This window comes from Myxine glutinosa, chromosome 2 (assembly GCF_964187855.1).
Source record: "Myxine glutinosa chromosome 2, kmMyxGlut1.1, whole genome shotgun sequence".
Classification (NCBI taxonomy): domain Eukaryota; kingdom Metazoa; phylum Chordata; class Myxini; order Myxiniformes; family Myxinidae; genus Myxine; species Myxine glutinosa.
In genome coordinates, this window is record NC_136262.1 from 55042215 (window position 1) to 55067517 (window position 25303).

The 25303-nt window shown below is 43.9% G+C and overlaps 1 protein-coding gene across 4 annotated transcripts in view; it reads right to left on the reverse strand.

The window, feature by feature from the left end:
* Nucleotides 1–4878: 4878 nt before the first annotated feature.
* Nucleotides 4879–25303, reverse strand: part of LOC137421785 (myelin transcription factor 1-like protein) — a 253738-nt gene continuing 233313 nt past the window's right edge. The window contains exons 18-22 of one of the 4 annotated variants that reach the window (XM_068108183.2): nt 14626–14817; nt 14284–14375; nt 14012–14115; nt 13615–13758; nt 4879–6248 (exon numbers count right to left, since the gene is read on the reverse strand). In XM_068108183.2, the coding sequence (XP_067964284.2) occupies nt 6108–6248; nt 13615–13758; nt 14012–14115; nt 14284–14375; nt 14626–14817 (673 nt within the window). In that variant the 3' untranslated portion in view covers nt 4879–6107. Of the gene's footprint in view, nt 6249–13614; nt 13759–14011; nt 14247–14283; nt 14376–14625; nt 14881–25303 lie in introns of those variants that run through there. The other 3 variants (XM_068108181.2, XM_068108184.2, XM_068108185.2) reach the window with 3 other exon arrangements.

Consider the following 25303-nt stretch of genomic DNA (forward strand, 5'->3'; position numbering starts at 1 on the left):
AGGAGTCGGTAGAAGACGGAAAGACGACCAACCTGTCTGCGGTGATTAAGTGAAAGGCCCTCGGAGATAGCGTCATCGCGGGAGATTCCAATGATTCTGAACGCTTTGGTTTCAACAGCGTGAAGACGAGCTAGGTGTGAGGCAGGAGCACCAGCCCAGAGGGGAGAGCAGTACTCCATTGAACTGCGGATGAAAACCTTGTATGTGGTGAGGAGCTCAGGTGTGCCAAGGAAGGACTTCACACGACGGAGGATGCCCAGTCGGCGACTGGCTTTGGAAGCCAGCTTGGAAATGTGGTTTTCCCAGGAAAGATCATGGCAGAGAGTGAGACCCAAAAGCTTGAGTGACAGAACTTCTTGGAGAGGATGATTCAGAAAGTAGATGGGAGGCTTGTCCAGTCGGTCTTTTCGGAGAGACATCGTAAGAGTGTGAGATTTGTCAAGATTGAAAGACATGTTCCACTTGTTTGCCCAGTCTGTGATTTTGTCCAGGTCTGCAGAGAGTAAGGAGGCTGCAGACTGCCGACCTGAGGGATGAGGAATGGAGCGGCAGAGAGTGGAGTCATCAGCAAAGAGATAGAGAGGATTTTCAAGAGAGTCAGAGAGATCATTGATGAAGACCAGAAAAAGCAGGGCCCAGAACACTACCTTAGGGAACTCCAGCCTGAACAGGAAGAGGAGATGAGAGAACCCCATTCAGGGCCACACATTGACTACAACTAGAGAGGAAGTCCGCCAGCCATGCGTGGAGATTTCCATGGATACCAAAGGAGGAGAGTTTGGTGAGCAGAGCAGGGTGCCAGACCGTATTGAAGGCACGTGATATGTCGAGGGAGACAGCTCTAATTTCCTGTTTGGCATTGAGGACCTCCATCCATTGTTGAGACAGCAGAAGCAGCATGTCCAGAGTAGAGCGACCGGGTCTGAAACCAAATTGTCGATCAGAGATCAAGCCATTGGAGAAGAGGAAAGATTTCATATCCGAAGCAATGATGGATTCCATGACTTTGCTGATAATTGGGAGAAGGCTGATTGGTCTGTAGTTGCGAGGATCTGTTTTTGCACCTTTTTGTGCAAAGCGGTGATGTTGGCTGATTTCCAAGCAGATGGCAGTTGACCTTGAGCAAAAGAGAGGGTGAAGAGAACAGAGAGAGGGAGTGAAAGAGCGGAAGAACAGGATTTTAGGACCCATGGGCTGATGCCGTCAGGTCCAGTTGCAGAATCAGAGTCGAGGGTTGACAGAAACTTTTCCACCTTGTCAGGAGGAAAGGACACGGAGTCCAGGAGCAGCTGGGTACGACTGGGTATGGTGGGTACAGAGAGGGATGGGTTTGGGACACAAGATTTAGAGACAAACACAGAGTTGAGGCATTCAGCTTTTTCACGTGCGGAATCAGCTGTGTAGCCGTTTGAGGTAAGGGAGGGGATGGAGGGGGAACAAACACCAGAAACAGATTTGACCAGACGCCACCAGGATTTGGAAGAGGGAAACAGATAAGAGAGTTCGGTCTTGAGAACGGAGAGATATTGTTTCCTGGCTCTCCTGAGGGTGGACACACACTTGTTTCAGGCTTTGTGAAAGGAAATGAGATTTCTTTCCGTTGGATTTGCTTTCCAGGAGACGAAGGCAAGTTGTTTCTGGGCAACAGCCTCACCACAAGATTCCGTGTACCATGGACGGGAGGAAGGGTATGACAACTGAAGACGAGATGGGATAAATCTGTGCTTGAGAGAGAGCAATTTACTTTGGAAGAATTCCCAGGATGAGTTGATGTCAGAGGTGGTAGAGATGGGAGACCAGTCCAGATGATTGATGGCTGCTTGAAGACCGTGCCAGTTGGCCTGAGTGAAATACCAGACTCGTCGACGCTGAGCAGGCTCCCTGAGAATGGTCAGAGAGATGTCCACTTTAACAAGCACATGATCAGATGATCCGATTGGAGCAGAAGAATAGCAGCAGACATTTTCAGGGAAGTTAGTCATAACCAAGTCCAGAAGAGAAGATGCTCCGTTGACTGAGATCCGGGTTGGGAAATTGACAGATTGTGTCAGTCCCAGTGAGTCGCAGAAGTCCTTTGCTGAGGAGCCATGGCTGGTGAGAGAGGTACCCACACCCAGCCAACTGGCATGGTGACAATTGAAATCACCACATATGAGGAAGAGAGAGTTGGGATGAGTAGATAGAAGTTGGTCCATATTATCAGACAGCGAGATGTAGATGGAGTCATCACTGTTTGGTGGATGGTACAACACACATATGAACAAGAGGTGGGAGCGAAGGGGAAGCCGTAGCCAGAGGTATTCCTGGGGGTGAGGTGGAGAGAGTGCAGTGCAGGGCGAGTGAGGAAGAGAGTTTTTTTTATAAAGATAGCAACCCCACCTCCAGGACGAGGCTCAGGTCTATCATACCAGAGGAGGGAGTAACCCGGGAGAGATACTAAGGAATCGGAGACATCATGAAGGAGGAAAGTTTCTGTTGAGCAGATCACGTCTGGTTTGACAGAAGCAACCTGTATGGAGAGATCAGTTAAGTTTGAACGAAGGCCCCAGATGTTTGAGGTCCATACCGTTAATGAAGAGGAAGGGGGAGCATCGGATACAGAACAGGGGGGAGGATGGGTAGGTAGAGTAAGATGTGGAAGAGGTGGAGGAGGTAGGGAGAGCTGTTTAAGGTGTGTCAGAGATTTCAGAATAGCTCGGAGAAAGGGAAGGATGGGGCGGACAAAAGGTTTGATGGTGATTGGGTGAGGCACATTGAGGTGTTATTTGAGGAGGGGGAAGAGCGAGGCAGAAGGTTGGGGGAGATGGAGGTGTTGGAAGGGGGAAGAAGCGGGGAGGACGCTTTGAGGAGGGGGAGTGAGAGGGGGGAAATTGAGAAGAAATGAGGGTGGGGAGATTTGAAGGGGAGGGGCGAGGGGGGAGTTTAGGAGGGAAGGGACAAGGGGAGGGATTTGAAAAGGATGGGTGATGGGGAGGATTAGGAGGGGAGGGGAAAGGGGGAAGATTTGAAAGGGATGGGATATGGGGGAGATTTGGAGGGGAGGGGTGAGGGAGGAGTCTAGGAGGGGAGGGGCGAGGGGGAGTCTTGGAGGGGAGGAGTGAGGGGGTAGTTTAGGAGGGAGGGGGCAAGGGCGGAGATTTGAAAGGGATGGGTGATGGGGAGGATTAGGAGGGGAGGGGAAAGGGGGAAGATTTGAAAGGGATTGGTGATGGGGAAGATTTGGAGGGGAGGGGTTATGGGGAAGATTTGGAGGGGAGGGGTGAGATTGGATTTTAGAAAGTGTACGATTAATGGGAAATGAACATTTATTGCAAAATGAGTTTCTTGTGACCTTCGAGTCAAAGACACGTTTAAGGACGCTGGATGGAGGATGGAGTGCAGGAGAGTTTAGGGAATGTAGAAAAGAGGCACTATAAGAGATGGAATTTTTTTTTGGGATGAATAGATTTGGTGAGCAAGTCGAAAGCAGCCTTTTAAAGAAGAAGAAGAAAAAGGTGTTATAATATACGACCGAATACAGAACTTGAGGGGAAAGTGTAAACATTGTAAGGTTAATAACAGTGAAAACTATCTGGGGAAATGGGGGAGAAACACGTGGTCGAAGAACGAACGAACGAATAAGAATGAATAAACGAATGAGAACAAAGAATAAGAACAGAGAAGGAAATGTTTTTTTTTGGTTTTTTTCGTTGAGATTTACACAAGGAAGTAGGCTAAGGGGTGAAAAGACTGTGAAAACAGAGAACAAAAGTTATTGGAGCACAAACGACGGACCGCTGAGAGAAAAACAAAGCCTCAAGGTTGTACACTGTACAAGGCCTCAAGACACGACACGAATTAACACAATTTTCAATACAGGTATGAAAGATTTGCACCGAAAATCTTCCTCGGGACACAATATACGTACACACACCATAAAATAAATACAGTTATAACGAAAATACAAATGGGAACAATTACTTAACTTCGATTTCGATGGAGAGCGTGGAGAGCTGCGCATACACGAAACCTCGCCGGCAAGACCGCGAGGTCTTCTTCCTCTTTACTCCCGTATAATAATTCATTCCTCTTTTCTCCCGCCTCTGGAACAAACTCCCTCACTCTCTTCAGTCCCTCTACTCCCTCCAGGTCTTTAAAACAGCTGTTCACCACCATCTCTTATCTTCCCCCATCCAAAACCTTGATCTTTTCTACCCCTGCTAATTCACCCCAGATCCACTTTTTTTTTGAAATACCGACTTCTTTGCTGGAAGTCCTAGCAGTGTCTATGTGGTTTTTTTTTTTTACCTCTCCCAACCCCCCCACCCCCCTTCCCATGCCCCCCCCCCCAAGCTCTCTTCCTCCCACAGATCTCCCGTTGTCCCTGTTCTCTGCTGTTGTACTTGTGTGCTTCCCTCTCTCTCTCTCTCCTCATCTTGTCTCCCGCTCCCTTTATTGTATGTTTTTTGTGTCCGTTTTTTAAATTATTATTTTTGTGTGATTAATGTTAGCTCTTACACGAGCCTCGATCTTGCATTAAAAACAAAACAAAAAAAACACGGAGCTCTGGAGACCTGAATTGAATGCACTTTGTATAAATGCAGGTCATGAACAAATCTACATGAAAAAAAAGAAAATGAAAGCTAACCTTTGGATAATTCCACTGCAACTACAGCAAAAAATAACTCGCATTGGATAACTTTTTCTTTGATCGTATCTCCTCCAAAAGCACGAGAACCTTTGGTAGAGGAGAGCCATGTGACATTTTGTGGATTTTCCTCCTCCACCTCCCCCCTTCAGGGTTCACCCCAAGACTTAAGGCCAATCATAATTAGTTTGAGATTAGTGTGAGGGGCGGTCAAAAACGAATGCGACTCGCAAATGAAAAAAGGCAAACTGTGCTTCTTGAGACGGCATTTTAATTCCCAGTTCAGCATGCAGTATGGCTTATGTGGTCATGAATGTTTGATGCGTATTCGGCGTAAAAGCAAAGGTAAACGTGCGACACCATGTCATAAAACACCTGCTGATATGTGCACTATAATATTATAAAAAACAAGAAGAACCCCTCAAGTACAATAAATAATGTTTAAAACCATTAACTCTAATTAAAATCTTGTTACTTTGTCATCAGAAATAAATAATTTATAAATAAGCAACATCCTTTTCCAGTGTAATGCAAAAAAAAAAGAAAATCATTCCACTTCTTATATACACAACCCTGCCTGCTTGCGTTTCCAACGCTCCTGTGGTGGACATTCTGTCCCTGAATAAAGATAATAAATAAATAAGACAAACAATTCGATTTTTTTCTGGGTTTGACCCAGTGCGACACACAAAGGTAAGCCTTGGGCTTTTGTACAGCCTGCCTACAGTTCTTCCTTTGACGGCCTTAGTCCGGCGAGACCTCTTCACGAAGAACCCAGGGCCGAGTGGGTTGTAATTACAATGCACCAATGTAAAAGTGCCTTCTTCGCGTTACCCTGGTGCAAATAACACCAAAATGGTGCATTAGATCTGCATAGTTTGCCCGAAACAACAGACCGATGCAGAAGAGGGAAATGTCCATGGCCAGTCACCCTAAGTTCCATTGACAACCAAAATCTTAGGGGGAAATTGGTAACAATCTCTTGTCATGGAAGGTCGTAAAAAAAAGGACATGGAAATTGGCCTTGTTCAGATGTAATGGTCGATGGTGTTTGTGTCTTTTTGTGAAAGTTCCGATGCGCAGCAGGACAAATTAATTACAGGTTCCTTCCTGCTGATGCAGTTGGCTCTTGGATTGTGTACACACAGGAAAATGTGTTGGTTATAGGAAGTCCAGTTAGTTTGAGCCATAAGTAATCGGTATCCTGCTGTGCTTGGCCTTGTCCATCATATTTGCTTCATCAAGGATACATCTGTACGCTGCTGTCTGTTTTTGTATTCTGCTGCTCACATGATTACACACCTTGACTACAATCTTGAGAGAGAGAGAGAGAGAGAGAGAGAGAGAGAGAGAGAAAGAGAAAGAAAGAGAAAGGAAGAAGAGAGGAAGGAAGAAGAGAGGAAAAAAGACATTAAGCTAGTTTTGGACATTGTGATCAGTGGAACCACCAGCAAGTAGAATAGCAGCCGCTGCAGTACGTTCACACTTGTATCCCCTGCACTGCTTGGCGGATTGAGTCCAGGAGCCTTGCCTGCTCTGGGCTGCGGGGCCGGTCATTGCTTGAGTACATGTGTGTAAGCTCGCTCACGTACGCTTCAAGATTCTGCTCACTTATTGGTCCCTGGAAACCAGATTACAGGTTGGAAAGAAAGATAAATGAGTACACCAAGAAATCTGTAATTGCAAGATATGCATTCAATTGGATCAATTACTGCACTCATATAACCATCTCTCGGCATGAATGAATGTAAGTTATTATATTATTCTCTTTAAAAAAAACAATGTACAGGGGTGGCCTGATAGTCGCTTTACTGTAGTCGGGGAGCATTGGTTTTTGTGGACACCTCATGCAATATTTGTTTGCCCAATACTTTTTAAAACTTCAGATCTTCCTGAACAATATTCCAGAGGGCAACCTTCTGAGATCAGTGTACCTCACTGTGAAAATTGCGTTTACATTTATACTGCAGGGTTTCCGAGAACTGATTCAGCGATGTATGCAATTTTCCCAAACAAAAATTCTACAAGTCAAAATTTGGCATCAAAATGATCAGAATGACGAGGGCCATTGCATGAAAGAAACAAAATTTAGATATATGTTATTGTTACGTTTATGGGGGTAGGTTAGAGAATATCGTAGGAAAGGTAGGATTGAATAGGAATAGTATGGACCGTGTGATGTGTAGGAGCATTTCGATGTAACAAGTAGCGAAAATGTAGCTTAAGGTTGTGTTTAAATGTGCACCATACAAGGGGGTGATGCCGTTTTAATTAGTTGTAGGGATTAAAGATAATTTCCCCATGTTCGTTATACTCCCTGTGGCCATTTCTAACCATTACAACATCGCCCGGCCAAGTTATTCACGCTCCAGTGGACACGATAAGGCAAAGACATGCCTAGGAGAGGCGGAGCAAAAATGGTTCGATGGGCAGGGGCCAGGGCTGGCAGGCCACGTCCCCCTCCCCTTCCCCTCTCCCCCCCTCACCCCAGAGTGATGCGGCCCGATTACGTGAGCGGGGCGAGCGCGAAAGAAGCGAGGTTGGAGAGTGAGGAGAAGGAGAGAGTCTCTGAGAGGATTTTGGTTGTGTGACCATGCGGAGGCTGGTGCTACTGTCGCTGGTGTGCTGAAGGCCACGCTGTCCTTCCCCAGAAGGAGGATCCCGTTGATCACACAAAAGAGGATTGTGGAACTTTGAGAGACCGGAGAGAAAGAGGGCCGTCTACGCCACTCGTCTCAATCCCGGGCGCCCGCGTCGTTCGACGTTGTCGCCATTTTGCCGGGCTTCCCGCCTGTGTGGCTTCGGCCTTCTACGGCTGCTGACTTACCACAGGATCCATTTGGTTCAGCTGAGTGCCAGAGCATGTCTTTTATTTTCTTATCTCACTCTGTGTGTGTTTTGGTGTCTGTGTGAGAGCATCCTCGCCAAAGCATTTTTACCTCAGCATTTCTTTTATTTATTCTTATTCTGTGCCTTGTTTTGTTGTAAATAATTATTGTTACATTTTTGTTGTGTTGTTATTTGTGGGTTCGGAATAAACCCGTGTGTTCATGAGAATAAACGCTTCGTAGTTCTTCGATCCCGCGTGTGCCATAACCGCCAGATTGGAAATCACTTCAGGAGTTAAAGCTTGGTTCGGCTCATCCGTCCACGGCTCGGTGGTAACCAGCTGTGGACAGGACAATATTTTATTCGAATGAGGGAGACAATAATGAAAACTTTTCAAGAAAATGTCTTTGGGTTTAGCCATTAGCATCATATAAAAATGACCTTTTCTACATCAATACTCACTTAATATCATTGTTCCAAACATCAAAACCATCCCCATTGAACCCTCTATCACGCCTCATATACAGGTTTCCGATGAGATCTAAAAGTCACACAAATTTTAATAAGAATTCAACCTTACCTCATTATTTGGGCACGATTCCGGAATGTTGAATGACAATCAATTTTCAACAAGGTCCATGTGAGAAGGCTCAAGTAAAATATATATTGCCTTTTTCTAATTATGTGCATGAAAATTATATCGTTCAGTCATATTATGTGATTTAGCCTGGTGGTGGCTTAGCGGTTAGGGTGCCGGCTTGGGATTCTGGGATCCTGGTTTTGAATCCTGGTTGATCGCTGAATTAATGCCAGGGGGGTTGACTCAGCCTGTCATCCTTCCGAGGTCGGAAAATTGAGTACCAGCTTGCTGGTAGTTCCCTGTGTGTCACAAGAGGCGACTAACAGGGTTGGCGGTAGGAAGGGCATCCGGCCATAAAACATTGCTTCAAAAAGGGGACCACGGTGCCCAAAAAAAGGCCAACCCCTGCTCTGCGGGAAAAATGGCCTCTAAAGGTGTTTTTTTTTTTAGTCATATTAAGTGATATATTCAATCGTCCATGTCACTGTCCTCTGAACCATCAGTTTCAGAGAGTGTTTCAAGAATCAGTGCTCACTCACATTTTCCCTTCTTGCCTTCACATTTGCAAGCCACACAACATGGCACTTGATATTTCTGGCAAGAGCAGTTGCGAGTATAATTGCTTGTCACACATTTGCAGTTTGTGAGATATTGTGTGAGCTCTGGAAAAGGCAGCAATATCATACGTACTAGCAGCAAATATTCTCCCACCTTCCAACTGAATGCCGTGGCTGGAGGCAAGATTGGCACGGCGACGTCTGTTGTTTTCTGAACCAGCATAGCAAAGAGACATCTCAACAGATGTTGCTTGAATGCATCCTCTGTAGGGAGCAAACAACTAACGTCCTTCGAGTTTCCACAAGCAATGAATAGATGGACACGAAGTGCTGCTAATGAAGAGAACGTTTCTCCACCATATAATGCCATCAACAGGTTCCTAGCTGTTTGTATGATTTCATCTATCACCTCCAGGTTGTCGCTTTCTCCATATCTTGCAAGAACTTCACAATCTATTTGATGATGAAACTTCAGGACCTTTGTCTTGCCAATGCCAGAGATGAAGTTTGTGTCATATTTTCCAGAGAAGGCATAAAGGAAGGGCTGGAGGCTACAGAAGCCAAAAACTTTGCCAGCTCATGAACAGGCACCCACTGATGGAGACTTTTTTAAATCCACAACTCGACATCATGTAGCAGTGTAGTTGAATAGTACACCAGCATTAACAAAGACCACAACACGTTCAGTGCCTAATCACTGTATACTGAATATGGCATGTGCCACGATCCGTGTATCACATTCTTCCTGGCTTGATGCTTGACCGGGAACATCTATGATGTCAGCTGATGTGACACATATGCTTTTCTTCTCACCCACAAATCCACCAATAGTCCGGCAGCTAAGCTAAATATAGCATAACAATTGTGCACTTTGTGAGGAAAGCACCAAATTTGGCACACTAGTAGATTATCATATTATGAAAATATCTGGATATTGGGCCATCTCAGATTCAGAGATTTGATTTTTGCAAGATTTGCAGATTTTGCAGATTTGCAAGCTGAGATTGCAACGCCAGGGACGGCCGACTCCTTCCTGCGAGCTGCCCACGTCACCCGCACAAGAAGAGCTCATCAAATCACTGCAGCGACACTGCACATCCTGCAACACCGTGGGTATGAACGCCACTGTATGACATATGCTGATGATGCAGAAGACCTGCCTGAGTTCGAAGACTGGTGTCACCAGAGAGGAGAAGACATTCCCAAATTTCAGTACTGGGCAACTGTGCTGGAACTAGAGATGTTGGTACTGGTCTACGTGCGTTCTCTGCGGCAGGCTTCATTCACGATGTACCTTGATGCCCTGACGGAACTGGTCCCATGGTTCCATGCCTTAGACCACACACACTATGCCAGGTGGGTCCCTGTTCACCTGAGGGACGTCGTTGCACTCCCAATGAAGCACCCAGATGTAGCCAGAGAATTCAGGGCTGGCAACTTCACTGTACAGAAGATGAAGAAGGTGTTCTCTTCGATCCCAATCGAATCGAAATCTTGCAAAAATCGAATCTCTGAATCTGAGATGGCCCAATATCCAGATCTTTTCATAATATGATAGTCTACTAGTGTGCCAAATTTGGTGCTTTCCTCAAAATGCACAATTGTTATGCTAAGTTGCCCCACTATAAGAGGAACAAATCCATTGTGATGACTTTCTGGCTCTCTGCCTTCTCTGAAGAAAAGCATAGGAAACCGTGGAGCTTTTTCTTGTTGTCTTTGGACGTCATGAACTCCTTGAAGAGCAGCGTCTTGATTGTCCCATTGATCTCATACTCTTTTTTGAGGATTGTGTGCACCCTGTCATTGTCACTAATCATTTTCTACATGCCACATGGTCATACCTGTCCCCAGGGAAATGGACACTGATGCAGTTGGCTGGCATTGCACACATGAGTTTGCGCAGAAGTCTGGCTTGGTACTGATTGAATGTTTCACCTTCAAGAAACCGATGTCGTTGGATGAAGCACATTGCGTCCACAATTAGGACAGTACTCTCGTCAGGGTCTGGCAAAGTACCCATTACTTCCAGACGAAATTATTTCCATAAGGCTGCAAGCCATGTTGATTTTTTTTTCCCGTGACACATCCGCCCGTTTCCGTGACATCTGACTCAAATAGTGACGGCAGAACTTTCGAGCATTCACATTTGCCTATTGTCTTCTCCAGGTTTACATCCAATCCTACAGCTTTGAGTTGAAGAATGGGCTTTATAATGGTCACATCATTAATCAACTGCTCTTTGTACTTTTAGGGTCGGCTTTGCTGCTTTTGTTTTGAATGCATTTCTTCAAATGTGTGAAGCTTTACTTTTTTCACTTGAAGTTTTACTTCAAACGTGTCTGCCTCGTTCTTCCCAGTTTGCTGAACATATGTTAGTCGTTCTCAATGACTTCATTGCTGCCTGTCCTGTTGCTATATTAAGCATGTCATTAGAGTTTACTTGAAAAGGGGTGATCATGTTCTGTGTGATGCACTCAATTATGTCGTCAACAGCTTTGGGTTTTCCTTCCTTATGGTGCGGATGTACTCTATTCCTCATTGGAATGTTCATCATTTCTTTGAATTGTGATTGCCGGCAGCATATTGCCAGCTTCTGCCAAACTCTGCTCCCCATTGCCTGTCCGCTGAGCAGCTGTGAAGCGAAGAATGTCAATCATTTTGATGTAGCTTCTCCAGAGGACGTGTGTTGGGAGATCTGTTCCTGCAGCTTGAATAGGGACTCCCATGGGAGGCTTGCCTCAATGATGCATGGTCCATCAGTGTGCTTCTTTTCCAGGATGTTGCAGAGGCTTTCCAAGTCATCAACGAGTTTCTTCAGGAAGTGAACGTCAGCATTCCCTTTCATGTGCAATTATTCAAATGACTCCCAGTAGTTTTTCCATGGCTTCATGTAGTAATTTGTGTGCATAACCTGCTGGTTCAAGGATTCTTTCAGTTTGATGTCTGCAGCGGTGAGGCCGAACGCCGAAGATTCCACGTGATGAGGCCAATGGTTCTGATCGATTTTCGATGTTCACAGGCCTGGATCGATGATTTGATGTCCACAGGTCAAAAATGCAGTCAACAGTGTGATAACCATCTCGACATTCTCCCGAATGCATGAGTTCTCCGGCTTGTATAAATACCAACGGAATTAAATTAACTCAAAACACATCTTGCCTAACTTATTACAGGAATACACAATTCCATATACCTGTAAATTGAGAGAAAAAAAGTTATATACTGATAGCACCACATGCACCTTGTAAGAAATCGATCAACATCGAATAAGGAAATCGAGTAATCGAAAAAGAAAGCGAACGAGGCCACAGCCACATAGCCAATGTTACCCCCCAGCCAAAGATGTATTTGTACCCCCGAGTAAATAAAAGTATAAAAGTGTTTATAGCTGGACTACCTGGCGTTGCTCAAGCGAAAAAGAAACATTAACATATTTGAAATGAGGGCAAATATAATGGAAAAGCAATTACATCCAAATCAGAATCCATCAAAAATGTCAAATCATCATTTTACCTTTTTGTTAAATATATGCTGCTGAATGTGCCGCTCATCACGTTTTTGAGTTAAGTATGATGACGTTCAGGAAGAAGAAGAAGCCTTACCACCAACTTCATACAATTCCGGAATCGTTTGATTTATTTGTGTTCAAATGTTTGCAAATTGTTTTGTATTCATTTATGTGAATGTGTACTTGTATATAATTATAACTGGAATTAATCAAAAAGGCTTAGGGACTAAAGAGCGATTTTTTAAAAATCCCCCAAAAAACAAAAACAAAAATTTCAATTTTTTTATTTTTTATTTTTTGCCTAAAACATTCCCAGGCACTCACTGATGAACTTCTGAAAGTTTGACGAAGATCCGTTCAGCCAACTCTGAGAAAAATGGCGACACACACAGACAGACAGACCAACGGCTCTCTTATATAGTAGATAATGATTTATATGATTTTTATATGACCCAAAGAGATTTCTATCGAAAATTTTTCATTATTGTGTCCCTCTTTCAAATAAAAATCAAATATCTACCTTTTGTTTCTTTATGCAATGGCCCTCGTCATTCTGGTCATTTTGACACCAAATTTTGATTGGTAGCATTATTTTTGTTGAATGTACGAGGAAATTGCATATATTGTTGAATTGGATTTCGGAAAACCCAGCAGGATAAATGTAAACGCCATTTTCACAGTGAGGTACACAGGATTGAGGATCTCAGAAGGTTGCCCTCTGGAATATTGTTCAGGAAGGTCTGAAGTTTGAAAAAACATTAGGAAACCAAACAAAGCACGAGGTGTCCACAACTTCCAAAATCTGGGGGTGTGCTCCCCAACTACAGCTACATTTCTTGCACCTACCTCCCACCATTCTCCTCCTGTTTACGAGAACTTGGCAACAAATTCAGTGGGTGCAAGGAGAACGATGGAGCGTGTACAGATACGATGACTGATTAATTATCATAAGTACAGTAAGACCCCGACATTCGCGTGGGATACGTTCCTGAAAAATGCCGCCAATGTCGAATCCGTGAATGTTGGAGTTTCACAGAACTGCACAATAAAACCTGTATATTAAAATATTTTAAGAATGAATGCTTTACTGGGGAGGGTATACCAACTTTCAGGCCACTCTGTACAACAAAAATGATAATGTGCTGTCAGTACAGTATATACTGTACTGATATATATATATATATATATATATATATATATATATATATATATATATATATATATATATATATATATATATATATATATATATATATATATATACAACCTTGTAATAATATTTTGGGCAAAGGTTTGATAATTCAGCTTCAATAATCTCTGACAACCAGAAGCAGATTCCAGAATGCCATGAACCTTCCATAAAAATACCAGCACGATGACATTACATGACTCGGTGTGGGTATCGATGCTTGAAGATAGGAAAGATGAAAGATGATAACTGTTGCAAGAGAACCATTTTTTTTCAGGTGGGTGCTTCATTGTGACATGGAGGACAGGATGGCACAGGCCTTACCATGTGCGGAAGTTGCACATGGGCGAGACTCCGGATGAGTGCCTGACTAAGAGTACGCAGCTCATGTATGAGTGATCCATTTTGCTCTTCGATTAGCCTGTTCTCCTGCTCCATGTTTTGCAGGCTGCTTTCCATGCTTGTGATCTGCACCATGCACGTATAGAATAAATATGACTCATGGCATGCAACTCCAAAAGCAGCTGGAGTAATACGAACAACTAAAAGCACAGCAGTATTTGCATCAAGAATCAGTACTGACACCTGCATGTGCAGCCAACTGAGACGCTTGAATACCGGCCGTGGTGACATGCCAGAGTTGGATAGCAATAAAGTAAAACAAGCAGTCATTTTCAGGGTAACCGCGAAAGCCAAGAATGTTGACTTTTACCAAACCAACCTGTGTCTTTAGATGTATCATGTCTGCTTCCATCATGGAGTTAGATTTACTGAGCTCCTTGATCTCCTCATCAAGTTGCTGCATCTCCTCATCATTCTCCACGCCTGGAGAAGCAGGAGGAAAGTCATGGTATAAGGTCTGGTACACCATGCTGTGGAAGGAAGTTTAGAGGTGTTGCTGTGGTCTTGCACAGAGTAGTTGGGCCTGTCTAATGCGCTGTGACACGGGTTGGAAACTGTAAAAACAGGGTGAGGTAAGGAAAGCGAACTCACCATTGGTGGCACGTATCTTAATGGTGAGCATTTCTTCACTGGAGAGCTTGGCCCTCTTCATGGCTGTTGTGGCTCGAGGACAGCCAGACAAGCTAAGGGAAACAGCACTGTGATATAATTGACCTATTCTAGGTGTAAACCATGACTTCTGTCGAATCGCTTTCATCATAAGAGGTTGAAGCGAGCACACCACAGAGCTACAGGACATGTGCGAACAAAGTCTACAAACACAACAAGCAACAACATTCTACAAAATTTGCTTTTGGAGCAGTTTAAGACAGAGGCTCGGCTATAAGCGTGTGCAATCAGTTGGTGAAGAGCTAATAATGCACACAATGTCACCTGCGATGTGAGAGGAAGGAGCCGCTGGCATGGCCAGACCCATCACAGCCTGGTGTTGGGCACTGCACCCCCTCAGACTTTCCTGCCTTCCACCCACTTATGGTGATTGCAGGAGCAGCAGGTGGCGAAGGTGTTGTGCCAAAGGTACAGGAGTCACGTTGGCGCCGTGTCACCAGCGGGCAGCCTGAAGCACTGCGGTGAGATGTGTACTTTCTCGAAACATGACCCTGACCCATGCAGCCTGGCACAGGGCAGCTGTGGGTGGCGGGTGGGGAAAGGTGTGGGGCCGAGGGGGCAGCCCATAGAGGAGGAGGGTGATGAAGGGGGATATGGGGTGGTGGGGAAGGCATGCCACATGGGAAGGAGAGGAAAGTTTGGGTATTGAAAGTTTTGGGACATAGGGAGATGGGGAAGGCAGGAAGAGGCGATGAGGGCAGGATGGTGTAAGATTGGCAAGGTGAGATGAACATGTGCGATCGACGTTGTTGAGTGGTAGAAGATATGATATGATAAATAGCAGAGTGAAAATTTGAGGAAATTATTTTTTAAGGTGTGGAGTAAGTAAGCACAATTGATGACTCAAAAGAAAGAGTTTATGATGAAACTGTGAAGTATTATGAAGGTGAGACAGAGGTCAGAAACTACCGATGGCAAGTCACACAGGGAACAGGAAGTGGCTGATTAATTTTTAAAAAACATCTTGGGTGAAGAATGATGAGCCTGGCATAGAGAACTATGAACCAAAGATAGAGACCGATCCCACTGACATTATGCCACTCAAGACTATTGCCTGCACACATATTTGTTCTGCTGCATAAACAAGAAGAACATGGCATCAGGCATAAAAAATGATAAAAGTAATGGAATGTATGGACCTTTTAAAATAAGGATGATACCAAGGGGGAAAATTGAGAATATATCCAATAGGTGAGAATGGGAATTCAAATGGCATTATGAGATGCATGCAAGAGAATAATGTGATATGGAAAATGATATGGTCAAGGTATGGGAGAAAGAGAGCGAGAGAGAGAAACCTGGAGAGAAAGACTGATAGAAGCGAGAGAGATTTATATTTGTGGGAAAATTACATGCTCAGGCCAGGAATCGAGCCCAGGTCCTCTGGAAAACCGTACCAGTGCTCAGTCATCTGAGCTATCGGCAGAGCACTAGTACAGTTTTCCAGAGGACCTGGACTCGATTCCTGGACTGGGCATGTAATTTCCCCACATATATCAATTTAATTATTTAACCCTGTTCATTAATCTAAGAGAGAGAGAGAGAGAGAGATCTTTAGAATTCCTTCAACTCAATGACTGCCTAGTGATTCCATGGTGATCCATGTCATCAGAGAGGGATGGAGCTCGAAACTGTCCATCATCGAGGTTTCGACCTTCCAATCCCAGAACATCTCCGAACAGTGGGTCCACAACATTAGTTGTGACTGAAGGACATCCAATCAGGCAGCAACAGCCAGAGTGAGAAAGAGAAAGACATAGAGCTGTAAAGCTGATAGTCTAGGACCTGGCTTAGATATGTATGCACATAATTTAGGAGAGGATAACTCAACTGTTATAGGCTAATATGACCCCAAGGAACAACTTGGGATGTGTGCGAAAATCTCTATCCGGGACGAAAAGCCCGAAAATGACCACGCCCTTTTATAAATGACCACGCCCTTTTTCATCAGAAGTGCTACTTCCGACATAGCTGTATCTTCGAAACCGTTGGAGGTACACATTTTCTGAGGTGCTCAAAATGTTCAGAGTGTCCATGTTTAGGGGGATCATAGAAGAGTGTAAAATTTCGAATTTGATATTTTACGAGAAAATGGCTAAAAACCGTTAGTGTGTATGTTAGTGTGCCGTGGAAGTGTGTATCACATCAGATACTACAGTGGTGGTCTCTGTTGCTGAGGTAGAGGGTTCTGCTGCTGTAGTAGAGACTGTTGTTGGATCAACAACTGTTGCTGGGGCTATCAGGCCCAGTGTAGTAGAATTGGAGAGGGTCTCTGATACCTTGTAGTTGATGGGTATCTCCCCGTGCTCCTTCACTGCCCCCAGCCTGATGAGCTGTTGGCAACTGACTTTAGACCTAAGCTTTACTGTGGTCCGGCTCTGAGTGGCAAGGGGCCTTGCAGAGATCTCACTCTCCTCTGATGGTTTCTCCCGATTAATTGGAACATTTTGTAAGAGAACAAGGATGGTATCGTGTGTGGAGCCTGTTCCTGCCAGGGTGCTTTCATTGCGGTCAAAGTTGTCAAATGCCCCATTTAATGGGCTTGTTGCTTCAGGAAGAGGTACTCTGTTGTCACCTGCTGTAGTGATGATCCGTTTAGCGAGGTCCACATCAATCCTCTTGACTGTGTTGTAGCTGACACACATTCCGTGATGGTTAAGAGTGGTCACTAGCTCTTTTGATCGTGTCAGAGTGTGCACTCCATGAGCCACCATGACATGGAAAGGTGTTGGTTCCTTGCCATCAGTCAGGATGTAGTGCAGAATTTGAAAGACTACATCAGTCTTCAGCTGAGAGGTTGTTTTCCCCTTGAAAATATAGGAGCAAAACTCCTCCCATCTTGGTGGTGGGTTCTTAATGAATCTGTCCATGGACAGTTGGAGGTCTTGGGGCTCACAGAAGCTCATCTGCAGTCCAAACCTGTATTCTTTCAGCTCCTGCACCAGCTCAGTTGCAACCCGTTTGACAGGTGAAACTCTCAGGGACTCTACCAAGGCCTCTGGAGAACTCTTGGTAAAAAGTACCATCTGGGATATGTGTTTGTTATTTGGGTATGTAAAGCAGACGGCGTCTCCATACAGCTCGATGATTAGCTTCTTTACAGCTCTGTTTGACACTATTCCAGCTGAATCTTCATTTAGCCTGTCTCTGATGGAAGTCAGACTGTGTGCTGACCTACTAAAATCAAGCCCAAGGGCTAAAAATCTAGCCTTGAAGGAGTCGTCTCCGGCTGTTACCGAATCCTCCATTTCGAGGTTTTTCAGTATTTCCTCAATTTTAGCGTGATATTTATTGAAATAGCCTTTACAACAATGGTCGTGATATCGGATATCAACCACAAAAACATCATCTAGCTCACACATTGCCGCTGTTTCAGTGTACACTTGGTCCTTGAACAACATGGCCGCATTTAGTAGTTTTTGGGCCATCGGCTTTTCACAGATTCTGAACAATGTGTGTATTTTATTCTGTTTAACTGTCTTGCAACCTGCACCACAAATGATACAGACATTTGTAGTTACACTGGACTTAAATCTCTTGCTGCGTCGCTCAGATGTATCATCAATAAGCCCCTGCTGAGATGGTTCTGATTGTTCTAATGGTTGGGTTATGCTGCCAGTCTTAGCCATATCCCTTTGACAACTTCTGTAGCAAGATGAGGTGTGGTATTTTATGATACCCTGCTCTTGCACTGTCAGTCGAAGAACCCTAGCAGCTCGAGTGTCATTACTCTCTGTTTGTTTGGCAATCGAAACAATATACCCCCCTACCGATTTCACCACTAGAGAGGTACTCAGATCGCTTCTTCTTCTGGCATAGGATGCACTCCTCGAGATTGATCGGCTTGATCGGCTTAGGTGTAGCACAAGGAGCAGCGAGAGGTACCTCATCCTGAATATAAAATAAACATGTTTCAAATTCTCGATCGGCATGGGATATCACTATCACCAATACAATTATACTACTATTAGATTGCTAGGCAAAGCTAAGACGAAAGTTTGCTCTACCATCAAATATTTTCCACCTCAAACAAAAGACCCCTCTTGGCCTCTAATCCGCGGTAGAGGTGGAACCACAACTGTACTGTACTGGGTGTACTGTAACATGCGCAAACTGCAAAATGCGTCTCCTTTAACTGCATCCTCCCTTTACCGTGGCGTGGTGCTTTTCTACTTTTCTAACCCACAGAAGCCACAGATATAAGACTAGGTAAATAAATTAAAGCTTGTCTTACCATTTCGCTGTACTTCAGTGAGATATTATCTCTGCGACACTGGATGGATAAGTCGTTCTCTCACTGTTTCACTCTCTCCGGATCTTGTAGCACTGGTGCTATGAAGCAGTCTTGTTAGTTTATAATTGAATGATTATATTAATTAGTAGAGGACCTGGCTTAGACATGTATGCACATAATTAGGAGAGGATAACTCAACGGTTATAAATATATGGCAATTCCAGTATGTAGGTAGTTGTGTGGTAATAAGTTGACCTAACGGTTTTTAGCCATTTTCTCGTAAAATATCAAATTAGAAATTTTACACTCTTCTATGATCCCCCTAAACATGGCCATTCTGAACATTTTGAGCACCTCAGAAAATCTGTAGCTCCAACGGTTTCGAAGATACAGCTATGTCGGAAGTAGCACTTCTGATGAAAAAGGGCGTGGTCATTTTAAAAGGGGCGTGGTCATTTTCGGGCTTTTCGTCCCGGATAGAGATTTTGGCACACATCCCAAGTTGTTCCTTGGGGTCATATTAGCCTATAACAGTTGAGTTATCCTCTCCTAAATTATGTGCATACATGTCTAAGCCAGGTCCTCTACTATGAGAGTGAAAGACTAAAATAGATACATATTGAGATAGAGAGAGACAGAAATCGAGAGATAGATAGAGAGACTTTTTGATCCAGGATCATTTTAGGTACACCATTTTGGACACCAATCTCAATCAGTTAATGGAGATGTTTTTTGAGCAATATGAAATCCTCAATATCAACATTATGTTAATGACAAAGTGCTGTTTGGGAGAGTAAAGTTGTGATAATTTTGTCAGGCCATCATCAGGTCCATGGGTCAGGCTCATCTATCTATAATTCCAGTAATCTCTGTCTGTACGTTTGTACGTTTGTCTGTCTGTGACCGCTGTTTCTCGACAACCACGGGTCCGATATACTTTTCACTTGCCAGGTATATTGCTGGGGACCCGAGGATGTGCCTTTTCAAGGTTTCATATTAATCGGACAATTACTTACCGAGCTATGTCCAAAAAACGATTCAACCAATCAGAGAGCAGCGAACGATCGCGTGTGCCGGCGTTGCGAATGGACCAAACCATTCCATGTAAATAGAGGGGGGGGGGGGGGTTCTGTGGTCGTTGCGAATGGACGAAACCATTTCATGTAAATAGAGGGGGGGGGGGATTGTCACTGTACTCGCAAGCCGTTCGCCGTTCGCTTTGGCGTTGCGAATGGACCAAACCATTTCATGTAAATAGAGGGGGGGGATATAATTTTAGATAGATATATAGTACGGGCATATATATAGTACGGGCATGCCCTAGTCTATCTATAATTCCAGTAATCTCTGTACGTTTGTACGTCTGTACGTTTGTCTGTGACCGCTGTTTCTCGACAACCACGGGTCCGATATACTTTTAACTTGCCAGGTATATTGCTGGGGACCCGAGGATGTGCCTTTTCAAGGTTTCATATTAATCGGACAATTACTTACCGAGCTATGTCCAAAAAACGATTCAACCAATCAGAGAGCAGCGAACTATCGCGTGTGCCGAACGTGGCGGACACACTCTGCCTCGGATGGCACATTTGAGAGCGTATTCATTTATTTCACGTTTGCAAACTATGTTGGCGTTAAACTATGTTTTAAAACTAATAAAAACGAATTTGCGATTCATTCGCTTTCCTGCGCGTTTGTGCACGCGATGGCGATTTCTTTACCAAACTCCGGAAGCCGTTCGCTTTGGACCAAACCATTTCATGTAAATAGAGGGGGGGGGGATATAATTTTAGATATATATATAGTACGGGCATGCCCTAGTTTGTAATAATTTATCGAAATGGAAGGTTACAGGACAAAGGATAGACTCATATAGGCATCAGAACGACCTGTTGCAAGGGGCAGGAGGGAGATATAAAAGAGGAGGGCCAAGAGAGGGAGACCTTGTTGATCCAGGCTTTGAATTGCTGAAGATTGTAAATGTATGAGTAGGTTTGACTTTGTGTGCCTCTCCATAACAACGTATTGCTTCTTTGCGTGGTCTACCATCTCCGCAACTCCGAAGACGGCATATACGAGGCTCTCTCTGAAACATCAACACTCTACTCTCAGCTCACCCCTGGTAACTCTTCTGATATGTCGAGACATTAATTGCCACCTTGTCAGCTAGCTTTGTGATGATCCACATACTTCAGTGCATGGCCGAGCAGTTAAGTAATTCTGAGACACAAGTGAACCTGTTCATTTACACACACACACACACACACACACACACACACACACACACACACACACACACACACACACACACACACACACACACACACACACACACACACACACACCTCCCCAAAGACAACCATTCATTACTTTCATGGGCCTTGTCATATCAAACTTGTTCTGCTCCTCTCCAGCTCCTCCACACTCTTCTGACCATGTGTTGGGAAATGTGGGCATATCTTTGGCAGTTATTTGAGAACCCCCAAGGCACAAATGTAAATGGCAATTTGGTAAAGCTGATTGCTCTGGCACAAAATCTGTTTTCTTCTGTCAAGAGAGGTCCATCATCCCATTCCAATATTTACTGCTTACTATTTAATCCCCCCCCCCCCCCCCCCCCCAATACAGAACGTTCCCTGTAGCACGTGGACTTCACCTATCCCATATTGGAGATATTTCTTACTCAGCTTGACACCTCTTCCACAGCCGGTTGTGATGGCGAAGTGCTATAATCTTCAGCAACAGTGCTTCAGTCCTATCATATACTGTCTTCACTCTCTTTTACTCATCCCTCTTGTATGGGCAACTTCCTCCATTTTGGAAAGTTGCAAAATATCACTCATATCCATATGAAAAGTTCCAAAGTGGATCCCTAGATCTACAGAGCTTTCAATTTCAGTCAGGCATAAAGTCTTTCTTTCAGTCTTCTCTGCATCATAAGAAAATTAATGGAATACAGTCATCCCTCGTTTATCGCGGGGGTTACGTTCCAGAACCCCCGCGATAGGTGAAAATCCGCGAAGTAGAAACCATATATTAATTTTATTATTTTTATATATTTTAAGCCTTTAAAAACCCTCCCCATACTCTTATAAACCTTTCCCACGCTCTTATGAACCCTTTCTACACTCTTAAACACACTTTTGAGACCCATCCTTAGTCCTTACGTATTAGAAAAATATTTGTACGTGTATATATAGCTGTACAGTACATTGATGCAAGTTCTTTTATAATTGCAATTAATTAACAAACAAACATACACATATGATCATGGAACTACACAAGTACAGTACAACAAAGTATTTACATTGATGCAAATTGTGTTTTTGAAAGCAAAAGGCAATAATTGACAAAAGTGCCTTTAATCAAACCTGAGGCCTAAGCATAAAGAAGTCTTCATGAGCTATTCAAAATAGAGATGATGATTAATTTTGAAAATTAATAAGAAATGCATTAGCTTCCTCTTGCATATGCAGCAGCTTCCTGATGGTTAATTTGTAGGAAGCAGTGGGGGGTGGAGAGGAGGTGAGGAGGGTGGTTATTCCTGATCTGATGCAGTGATGAAGCAGATTTCTCATCTGTATCAAAAGGTAATGACCGAAAAATCCCATCCTCCACAACCTCGGTCATTCATGTTACTCAGCGACTTAATTTAATTGCAGCTTTAGACAACATCATCGAAATCGTCATCATGATCATGTGTCTCGAAGTTGTAAACATAAGTTATTGTAAATTAGAGGTTACCCAAAGTATGATGACTCTTAAAACCATATTGATCATTAAACTGCAGGACACAGTTTGGCATCAACCTTGCAAATTACTTAAAGTAGCGAAGAACCGTCCAAGAACCCTCCTTACGGATGGGTTAATTACCCCCAGAATCATGGACAAGTTAATTACCCCCAGAATACGGGACTTTCAAAATGCGCGATTCTTTGTCTACTCCCTGGAGTTACTAACTCAAACATCACCTCTCTGCCAATAACCTGTATGAAACATTCCAATCCGGATTCCGCTCCAACCACAGTACTGAAACTGCTCTCCTCAAAATCACCAACGACCTTCTCCTCTCCTCTGACGCTGGCAACCTCAACATTCTCATCCTCCTCGACCTCAGCGCCGCCTTTGACACCATCGATCACACCATCCTCCTCACCCGACTTGAAACCACCTTTAACATTACCGGCACTGCCCTCTCTTGGATTAAATCATACCTCTCTGACAGACGTCAGTTCATCTCCACCAATAACTGCAAATCCCCCCCTGCTCCCCTCCCCCAAGGTGTCCCCCAAGGTTCAGTTCTTGGCCCCCTCCTCTTCATCCTTTACCTGTCCCCCCTCGGTCACTTAATCCGCCGTCATGGTCTCCAATTCCACTGCTTCGCCGATGACATCCAGCTTTTCATCTCCACCAAGTCCATCTCCACCACCACCCACTCTATCCTGACAAACTGCATCACTGAAATAAAATCCTGGCTTCAAATCAACTTCCTCAAACTTAACTGTGATAAATCTGAAATAATCATCATTGGCCCCAAAACGCTCACCAAGTCCACCCATAACTTTGCCCTCAACATCGACGGTTTCCCAGTATCCACCTCCCCTCACATCTGGAATCTTGGCATCATCTTTGACCAAACCCTCTCCTTCGACAAATACACTAAACAGATCACAAAGACAGCCTTCTTTCACCTGAAAAACATCGCCCGTCTCTGTCCATCCCTCTCCTCCGTGGCTGCAGAAACCCTCATCCACGCCTTCATCACTTCCCGTCTGGACGACTGCAATAGCCTCCTTTATGGTTCACCCTCAACAATCACCAATAAACTCCAATACATTCAGAACTCCGCTGCCCGTCTACTCACCCATTCCCGGACCCGTGACCACATCACCCCCGTCCTTTACAAGCTTCACTGGCTCCCCATCTCCCAGAGAATCCAGTACAAAATCCTCCTCTTGACCTACAAAGCCCTCCATAACCTGGCCCCATCCTACCTGGCTGACCTCCTCTCCAGACACACTCCCACCCGCAACCTCCGCTCTGCTGGTACCAACCTCCTGACCCCCCCCCCCCCCCCATCCGGACCAAATTTAGATCCTGGGGGGACAGGGCCTTCTCCATCGCTGCTCCCACCCTCTGGAACTCGCTACCTCACACCATCAGAGACTCCTCCTCACTCACCACATTCAAAACATCACTCAAGACCCACCTGTTCAACACTGCATTCAACATTTAACCCACAGCATCTAACCCCTGACTATCTCCTCTCCTTCTCCCTCCTTTGTGCTTTGAATATTTCCCTATTGATTCTTCTTTTTTTGCAATTGTTTTTATGTTTTGCTATGCATTATGTTTTGCACTCTGTCAAAGCGTCTTTGGGCTTCCTGAAAAGCGCTATATAAAATAAATGCATTATTATATTATTATTACTCATTTATAATGCGTATTTTATTTCGATTTACTGTAATATTCTTTTAATACAGGTTTTAATTAATGTGTTATATTTTTATTTATATTAATATTAATTTTTTAGGCTAGAAAATGCTTATTTTACCGCAAAAATAATTAAAATATTAAAATATAAAAATACCTATAGGCCGCATAGGCTATAGGAATCCCGCGATATAATGAAAAATCCGATATATAATTTTACATATACTAGCGAGAAAAACCCGCGATGTACCGAAGCCGCAAAAAGTGAAGCGCAATATAGCGAGGGATGACAGTACATCATTGCGGCCGACCTTAGACAATATATATTCTCTAACTCGCGAATCTCCGCCAACCAGTTTGGCTTCCGACCTGGCCATTTGACCTTGGATATGTTACTCCTGCTGACAGCAGTGGATATAGATACACTAAACCACAAAGGTGTTCAAGGGAACATATTCAAGAGGTTGTCTGACTTTTCTAAATGAGCACAAACAGCAGGTGGCGCTCTGGTGTCCTTTCCCATGATTTTCCCTTCAGGTAGCGTTTTACAAGGTAGCCTACATGGTTTTTAATCTATATCAATGATCTACAGTGCCTATATAAAGTCTACACCCCCCACCCCCCTCCTTTCAATTTTTTTTCCTTTTGTTGCCTTAAAGCCTGGAATGAAATAGCATGAAATCATACTTTTCCACCTTTATTTTACATATCACAATCCACAATTTCCAAGTGAAAAACAAATTCTACAAATTTCAGAAAATTAATAGAAAATACAAAACTAGAATATCTTTGTTGGATCATTGTCCACCTCTCCATCTCCCCTCTTATAATATCAATTGGAAATTAGCTCAGGTGTAACCATCACCTTCAAAACACACACCAAGTTAGTTGGCCTCCACCTGTGTTATATTGTAGTGATTCTGGTGTTTACCTCTGCCACCTAAGGTGCATGGAGGTTATGTTTTCACCCCTGTCTGTCTGTCTGTTTGTTTGTGAACAAGATATCTCAAAACGTTGTGGACGGATTCGGACGAAATTTGGTGGAGATGTAGCGTATGTAACAAGGACGAAATGAAACGATTTTGGTGAAGATCCGGATTCGGATCCGGCAAGTAGGTTTTTTAAGCGAGTCTTCACCATTGGCAGATAGGGCCAAAAACGATACATAGATAAGGATACATACATAAAGATACAGTACATACATAGATACATAGATATCTCAAAAAGTTGTGTATGAATGATTTTGAATAAATGAGATTCTGTATTGTGATTTTG